Genomic DNA, 8,653 nt, shown 5'->3' on the forward strand with positions numbered 1-8,653 from the left:
TTTTTTATATAAAACCAACATGTCATAGAAACTAATTTCTTTTTCTTTTTATCTTGTTATCTACATTTATACAATGTCTGATTTCATTGTCAATTACACTACTTCTAAAGGACTCGTTTTAAAACGTAAGTACTTTGGATCCTAAAAAAAAAAAAAAAAAAAAAAAATTCTCTCTTATTCTTTTCTTTTCTTTTTTTTTTTTTTTTTTTTTTAAAAAAAAAAAACCATTTATATACTTTTTGGTTGACCAAGTTCAAACGGGTCTTTTTATCAACAATGAATTTGTTGCTGGAGAAAATACTTTGAATACCATTAACCCTGCTACAGAACAAGTAATTTGTGCCGTGCAAGCTGGTAAGTGACAACTCTTTACAAAAAAAAAAAAAAAGAAATACTAATATAATATATATATATATATTTGTAGCTGAAGGCAAACAAGTAGATGCAGCAGTAGATGCAGCTGAAAAGGCATATGAACAAGTATGGAGCAAGACTACACCACAAGAGCGACAACGACTCATGCTCAAGCTTGCTGAACTGATTGATCGTGATGCTGAAGAACTGGCTTGGATTGAAACTATTGACAATGGCAAAGCAATCACATTCTCTCGTTATGCCGATGTCAAAGGGATTGCTAAAACCTTACGTTACTATGCTGGCTATACTGACAAGATTCATGGCAAAACATTTGGTACACCAGGTGCACTATCATATACACTTCATGAACCTATTGGTGTAACAGCAGGTATTATTCCTTGGAATTTCCCTTTGGTGATGCTTGGTTGGAAATTAGCACCGGCCTTGGCGACTGGCAACGTGGTAATCATCAAAACGTCAGAATTGACACCCTTGTCAGCACTCAAGGTGGCGACCCTGATCAAAGAAGCTGGTTTTCCTCCTGGTGTGGTGAATATCATTACAGGCTATGGTCATTTGGCAGGTGAAGCATTGGCACGTCATCCAAAGGTGGGCAAGATCGCATTCACTGGCTCTACCAACGTTGGTCGATTGATTCTCAAAGCGGCGGCAGAAACCAACCTCAAAAAGGTGACCTTGGAACTCGGTGGCAAGTCACCCAATATTATATTTGATGATGCTGATTTGGACAAGGCCATCAAATGGGCACATCGTGGTATTTTCTTCAATCAAGGACAAATCTGCTGTGCAGGTTCGCGCATCTATGTTCAAGAAGGTATTTACGACACATTTATCCAGAAATTCAAGCAATATACTTCCAAGGGTGTATTGGGTGATCCTCAAAAGGAAACGACATTCCAAGGTCCACAGATCTCGCAACAACAATTGGATCGCATCATCGGCTATGTGAACCAAGGACAAAAAGAAGGCGCAACTCTTTATCATGGTGGCAAACGTATTGGCAACAAGGGATACTTTATTGAACCTACCATCTTTACCGATGTCACTTCCCAAATGAAGATCGTGCAAGAAGAGATTTTTGGTCCTGTGGTGGTGATTGGCAAATTCAAAGATGAGGAAGATGCTATCAAATTGGCTCACGAGACGACTTATGGTTTGGCTGCTGCTGTGTTTACGGAAAATGTTACCCGTGCTGCGAGGATATCCAGTCGATTACAGGCTGGCACTGTTTGTAAGTAAAAAAAAAAAAAAAAAAAAAAAAAAAAAAAAAAAAAAAGCAAAATAGGATCTCTGTTTTTGAAAGATGATTCACTTACTATTATTATTTTTTATTTATTTATTTATTTTATTTATTTTTTTTAGGGGTCAATTGGTAAGATATAATATATATATATCTATGTTGATAATATTTGGGTATCTGTTTATTAGATATTCTAATCCTCTTTTTTTTTTTTCTCTCTTTTTCATCTAGTCTTTTGGAATTGGAAGAAAATACTCCTTTTGGTGGTTACCGTCAAAGTGGTATTGGTCGTGAATTAGGTCCTTATGGATTAGAAAACTATCTTCAGGTAAGTCCAAGAAACATATAGGAAATCCCGTATTGATCTTTTTTTTTAGGTGAAAACTGTCAAGATCAATCTCAATCGCGAAGCTTAATTAGGTATTTTATGGTTTTAATTTAAAGAAAGGTTGTATGATACTTTGATCTTTCTGATTGTCAATAAAGTATTCTTTTTATTTTATATCATCATCTATTTCTTAGGATAATTTTGATAAATTATCTCATCTTTTTCTTTCTTCACCTATGAACACCACTTGATATTGTATCAATGCTTTTACATTATTCATTATCCATTACACATTGTCCCATCATTATCATAACCAGTCATCATCATCTTATTACTATTATTATGATTATGATTATGATTATTATTATTATTACTTATTTATTCATCTTATTCTACTTTATTAAAATAAAAGTGTTTTCCATAAATGGTATAACTTCAAAGTCCGGTCTCAATGTGGGGTGTGTTGGATCAAAAAAAAAAAAAAAAAAAAAAGGATCTGGTGGTCGAGATCAAAAAAAATCTGGAGATTGAAAAAAAAAAAAAATTGTTGGAGACAATTGGAAAAGTTGGACCAAAGCTCTGACAACAGAAAAATTTGGCAAACTTTCACTTTTTTTTTTCCTTTTGCTTTTTTTTTTTTATTTTTACTTCTCTTTTTTTAATCAATGACTCTTTTGAACATTGTAAGTTACCATTATACATTATTTTATTGATCTATATTATATATTTAAAAGTCACTCTTTACATATTATACTCACTCTATACTTTACTATATACTTACTCTTTCTTCTTCTTCCTCTTACTCTTTCATATTATGAACTAATCTATTTTTGTTTTATTTTTTTTTTTTCTGTTTTACTCTTTTTATAAAGATACAGTAGATAGATATATGAATAAAATATACAATAGGATTAATTGGACATATAACAAGTTTTCTATTGGGCAAAAGAATACCAAGTTAGGGGAAAAGTATCTCTCGTATCCAACTCTTTATCATAGAAATTAGTTTATTGAATAGTTTAGTCTTTTAGTTATAGTGTTTTATATTATATTTTCATTTAAATAAAATCATATTTTTATTATCATTTGTTTATTATATTGTCATTTCACTATTACTTATCTATTTGTCCTCGATCATCATCATTATCAAAAGGAGTAATAAGAAAGAATGATATATTATTATTGTATTTTCACTAAATAATAATAATAATAAAAAAAACTATTGTAGAAACAAGATTCATATACACATCAGTATCTACTATTTCATTTCATACGTTACGTTCATCATTTTAAGCATATATATTCTCTTATTATCAACCATCATCACCACTCATGATAATAGCAAGCTGTACCTGTATACTGTTAATTGTACGTCTTCTCTCTTACGAAAATAACGATGTCATTGATGACATCGTAGGATAGACCATGTACTTTATCACATAATACACTCAAAGAAACATTTTTATTAAATCATCACAGCAATAGATAGTAGCAATAGGTACATACACAAAACATCATAGCAGGATAATTTAAATAATCAAACATTTTATTTAAATAAAAGAGTATTTTTACAGAAGAAAAGAAAGGGAATAAAGAAAAAAAAGTAACTAAATACCAACAATATAAAGAATATATACAATACTGGTGATAATAATGACAATGATAATAATAACAATAATAATACTAATGGAGACAGAGATGCCAATCAAGTAGAAAAACAGAATGAGACCATCAAACATGGAAGAGACCAATCAAATAAGAAGAAACAAAAAAAAAAGATAAGGACTAACCACTTAGTAAAGGATTCTGGAAGAAAATACCATGACAACGAGAGACAGATGAAGGAAACGGAAAGAGAAAGACCAACCAAGTAAAAAAAGAGACGAAGAGACCACACGAACATGAGAGAGAACAGCAAAAGAGAGAGAGAAAGAGAGAGAGAGAGACACCATACCATTAGAAAAAATAATCAACCAAGTAGGAAAGAAAAAAAAAAGACCTTCAAAAGTACCTGTACATACAAGTTGACCTGCATTTGCTGTTCAGTCCAGAGTCCAACAGTAAATAAGATAAAAAAAAAAGTAAAACGATTAGTTCCTTAATCTATGTCTTACCATCATAATTGTCATTCCATCCAGCTCCAAACCATTAGAAGAGCCATAACCAGCTAAAGCTAGAGAGAAAAAAAAAAAAAAAAAAAAAAGGAAAGAAAGATGAGAGAAATGAGATAGATAAAATAAGAAAGGAAAAAGAAAAGAAATGAAAACTCAGTTAGATAAAATAAGAAATGAAATTATGAGTTGGCTGAATTAAAGTATCTCTCAAAGCAATCACGTATCTTTTCTTTTCTTTTCTTTTCAATAAAGAAGATTTAGACTATATAGACAATAATATCTAAAAGATCAATAAAATAAAAGAAGAAATATATTAGTATCATTTCCTTTTTTCATCTATTATTTTTTTTAGACTTATCATTTTGCACCATTGACCGTTTTATATCACCGTTTTGTTTGACTAAAGGTTAATATAAAGTAATGATGATCATTCGAGATTTGATCGCATAAACAACAGTCATTGTATCTACAGATAAAATCGACCAAAAAACAATACTCCATCACTGTTATTCTTATATATATATATATATATCCATTGTTACCTTGCGTATATCATCTGACAGCGATACCGTATCAATCCCCATACAATAAAAGGAAGGATCTGAAAAAAAAAAAAAGAGAAAGAAGCAAGTGATTGTATGTAATATTGATTGATCATCTTTTTCTTTCCTGACAACTTACTAATTTGATTGTATAGGCGACAATCATAGTATCTACGAATAAAAATAAACCAAATGAATAGCAATCCGTTACTTTTTTTTATTTTATACATGTTACCTTGTCAACAACAATGGATGTTTTGTATCATATCATAATTGAATGTCATCATCATCATGAGTTCGAAGAGGAAGAAGGGTTGCCACTAGCAGTACATCTGACATTTTAAGACCATCAAGGAAGGTAGCTTGTTCCGGTTTTAATAGATACGCTCCACTGACCAGTTATGATATTATCCCCTAATTCTTTCCAAACCATACCGCAATTGGCAGGACTTCCAAGGACTCCAGCATGAAACAACACGACCTACAGGCGATATACTGTATTCCCTGCATGTTGCCTTCTAGTCTCCACCTACTTGAGCACTAGATCCAGCCTCTAGATTCATAAATGATCCTAGACACCAGTCATCCTCGACCAAGTCCAATGCCTGTCAGATAAACAAAGGCCATCACGCCATGATCTTTGAGTATCACCAAAAGCTAAGTATAAAGTGATGATGACCATTCGACGTTTGATTGTATAGACGACAATCATGATACCTACAAATTAAAAAAAAAACCAAATGAGTAGCAATCTGGTACTCTTTTTTTTCTTTTATACATGTTACCTTGTCAACAACAATGAATGTCTTGCATCATCTTGATTGTATAGGCGACAATTATGGCATCTAAAAATAGAATCAATAAAACGAGTACTAGTTCATCACCGTTATTCTCTCTTTTTTTAATGTATGGATTACCTTAGTTACATGATTCACAAGTGTTGATGTATCAACCATAAAGGTCAAACCAATGGAAGAACCAAGGACAATTTACAAATAGTATAGGCGAAACCGAAGCTATTGATTTTTGTTGAAAGGAATGGAGAGTACCACAAGACGAAGGGATAATAGTCCAAGGTCATGGGAGAAAACAATAAGTGGAAGACATCATACCAAGTGGGAGGGACAAAAAAAAAAGAAAGACAAGGACCAACCAAGTAGAAAAGAGATTTCGAAGGAAACACCATGACAATGAGAGACAAGCGAGAGAAATGGAAAGAGGGAGAGAGAGACCAACCAAGTAAAAAAGAGAAGAAGAGACCACACAAACTCGAGAGATAACAACAAGAGAGTGAGAGACACACTATACCATTAGAGTAATGATCTTGAAGAAACCAACATCATAGGAGAGAATAACCAACCAAGTAGGAAGAAATGAAAAAAGATCTTCAAAAGTACCTGTAACACAAGTTGACTTGCATTTGGTGCTCCGTCCAGAGTCTAATGGTAAAAAAGATAAAAAAAAAAATAAAACGATTAGCTCCTTAATCTATGTCTTACCTTCATAATTGTCATTCCAACCAGTTCCAAACCATTAGAAGAGTCATAACCAGGTAAAGCTAGAGAGAAAAAAAAAAAAAAAAGAAGGAAAGAAAGACGAGAGAAGGAAGGAAAAAGAAAAGAAAAGATACGTGATTGCTTTGAAAGATACCTCAATTCAGCCAACTCATAAACTCATTTCAATAAAGAAGATTTGACATTTATTATTTTTTTTAGACTTATCTTTTTACACCATTGTCTTGTTTTGTATCATCGTTTCGTTTGACCAAAACCGAGAAGAAAAGAGATCTTGACAATTGGAAAAACCAGAAGAGTCATGAATTAACATAAAACAAGTAAGTAATTATATTTTATACTGTCTTTTTGTTATTTTATTTTATTTTATTTATTTTCTAAATTGACAATTGTAGAATAAGACGCCATTACTGTCATTGTATTTTATATGTTACCTGTCATTATTCCAATATGGAGACGCGAACAAAGTGCGGAGAGTGAATAAAAAAAGTGTGGAGAAATGGAAAGAGAAAGAAAGAAAAGAAAAATGTGGGGAAACGAAATAAATAATAAAAAAAAAAGAAAGCAAAAGTCCGAATAGATAAAAGTGATGTACCAAAAGTAGCAAACTAAAGAGAAAGAATATATTGTAATGTGATAATGAATGTACAATTAAAAAGTAGATTAGTTTTTTGACATTGAAAGGAAAATGTCAAAAACTAATCTACTTTTCCTTTCACTGTTGATAATACATTTAGATCGAGTCGAATACAATATATAGCAAAAAAGGGAAAAAAACGACAAAATATATGAAAAAGAGAATTAATATGATTCCATATTGTTTCTTGTTTTTCATATTATTGTTCGAAAGTCTTTAAACTTGATTCTCTTTGCTTGGATTCAGCTGTCATTTAATTTATTTAAGGAACCAGGTACAGAAATGCATTGATGACTGTTCGAGAAAAGTAATAATTATGATTTTATTAAAGAAAAAGAATATAAATACATATAATTGATATACTAAGTACCTTTCTAAACTACAAGTAAAAAGAATCACTAACGATTCATAAGCCAGAATAAAAAAAAAAAAAGGATAAGGAAGATACTTCTAATTGATTGTGTAATCCAATCCAGTTGAATCCTATAATATATCCTGTTCATCCACGTTGTCTACACCTTATGACAATAGCATGTATTCATTTCGTTTCATTCTGTGATCCTATTGTATATATATCTATTCCTCTGATTCAGATGTATAGCCACTTCGCGTAATTATCCTATTGATACTATATTTAAATGATTAAGTTTTAGTGTATATAGATTTCTTTCAGACATATATTCAGTGATGGTGATTGCCAATGATAACAAGTATGAAGTATGAGAAGAAAAAAGAACGGTAATTCTAGATGGATGGATGTTGTAGTAAAAAGATCAAGGTCAGGAGAATGTATATAATATAAAAAAAAGGAAGGAGGTTAGAAAGAAAAAGAAGAAAAGCGCTTGTTTTTGAAACTTACCTTTAATAAGAGTAAATATTTGTAAAAACCACATAGATAACATGAGTAGGATATAGTAATGAAGTTGGAATGTATAAAAAAAAAGAAAGAAAGACAGAAAGAAAGAAAGAAAAAAGAAAAAGAATTATTTTATATCTCTACCTGATCGGAGCCAGTTTAAAAAATCATGCAAATCAAATCTACCAATCATAAGGAATCACATAGGTTCAAGTTTCTTTTTTTTTTGAATTGATTTTTTTTTATTATTGATTATAGTAACATCATAATGATGATGATGATGATGATGATATATTAGAATAAACACTTTCAAATGAATGATTTTATCACTTATTTCTTATTCCTTGTATTCATTGAAAATTGAATAATCATGATAGTGAAGAAAGATCACAAAAGAAAAAGGAATATCAAACATATAGGTTAAATCAATTTGAATAACTTCTTATTAATCTGATGAACATCAATTAATTCATTTAGAATAATAAATCAGTTTAAATACGAGAAATTGATTATCTGATAATAACAAATAATAAGTAATGAATTATAAATTATGAAAAGCGGTAGTTGAAACATCCAAAAAGGAAAGGCCTCAATTCATGAGGATTATATAAAATAGGACCTCCACATTTATTTATTTCTCAACATTCTTCTTCTTCATTCTTCTTCTTCTATATCCACTACTTTTATAACCTTCTTTTTTTTTTATTTTGTATACAAAAGTAAGTAGTAAGATATTAATAACAAAGGTACTTCATATACCTTGTGAACTAAACTCTCTTCCCCCCCTTTTATCCTGTTATAGAAATACCGTCTCTTGCCCTCTTCCGTTGCAAACTGAATCCTCAATATATCTAGCAATAGGACCCTCATGAACGCAATAGCAATGGGGTACCTCCTATAAACTAGTCAAAGGTCACTACTATGACTTCCCAAAAAAAAGAAATAGTAAAGTAGTAAGTGATGTTAGGTATGGTTTGCTGATATCTTTTTTTTTTTCTTTTTTTTATTTCTCAGTAGTTTACCAATATAATGCCAAAGGAAAGG

At 30.9% G+C, this 8,653-nt stretch overlaps 4 protein-coding genes across 4 annotated transcripts; 1 reads left to right on the forward strand and 3 right to left on the reverse strand.

The window, feature by feature from the left end:
• The first annotated feature begins 9 nt into the window (after positions 1–9).
• Positions 10–2,266, forward strand: BX664DRAFT_338837 (aldehyde dehydrogenase domain-containing protein). Its single transcript, XM_051546515.1, has 6 exons — positions 10–125; positions 253–354; positions 425–1,609; positions 1,741–1,750; positions 1,850–1,946; positions 1,996–2,266. Exons 1-6 carry the CDS (start codon positions 74–76, stop codon positions 2,032–2,034), a joined length of 1,485 nt encoding a protein of 494 aa, XP_051398631.1. The 5' UTR covers positions 10–73; the 3' UTR covers positions 2,035–2,266.
• A 994-nt stretch (positions 2,267–3,260) lies between these two features.
• BX664DRAFT_338841 (uncharacterized protein) lies at positions 3,261–4,341 on the reverse strand. Its single transcript, XM_051546516.1, is given in 2 exon segments — positions 3,261–4,178; positions 4,189–4,341. 1 exon segment carries the CDS (start codon positions 3,901–3,903, stop codon positions 3,652–3,654), a length of 252 nt encoding a protein of 83 aa, XP_051398632.1. The 5' UTR covers positions 3,904–4,178; positions 4,189–4,341; the 3' UTR covers positions 3,261–3,651.
• BX664DRAFT_387841 (uncharacterized protein) lies at positions 4,321–5,083 on the reverse strand. Its single transcript, XM_051549411.1, has 2 exons — positions 4,531–5,083; positions 4,321–4,460 (listed from the first exon to the last, which is right to left on the reverse strand). Exon 1 carries the CDS (start codon positions 4,830–4,832, stop codon positions 4,599–4,601), a length of 234 nt encoding a protein of 77 aa, XP_051398633.1. The 5' UTR covers positions 4,833–5,083; the 3' UTR covers positions 4,321–4,460; positions 4,531–4,598.
• A 319-nt stretch (positions 5,084–5,402) lies between these two features.
• On the reverse strand, positions 5,403–5,899 carry BX664DRAFT_181131 (uncharacterized protein). Its single transcript, XM_051540022.1, has 2 exons — positions 5,520–5,899; positions 5,403–5,447 (listed from the first exon to the last, which is right to left on the reverse strand). The coding sequence occupies exon 1, from the start codon at positions 5,786–5,788 to the stop codon at positions 5,564–5,566; it is 225 nt and encodes a 74-aa protein (XP_051398634.1). The 5' UTR covers positions 5,789–5,899; the 3' UTR covers positions 5,403–5,447; positions 5,520–5,563.
• Between the last annotated feature and the right edge of the window lie 2,754 nt (positions 5,900–8,653).

The sequence above is a fragment of the Halteromyces radiatus genome (genome assembly GCF_025201355.1).
Source record: "Halteromyces radiatus strain CBS 162.75 chromosome Unknown BX664scaffold_6, whole genome shotgun sequence".
NCBI classification, from domain to species: domain Eukaryota; kingdom Fungi; phylum Mucoromycota; class Mucoromycetes; order Mucorales; family Cunninghamellaceae; genus Halteromyces; species Halteromyces radiatus.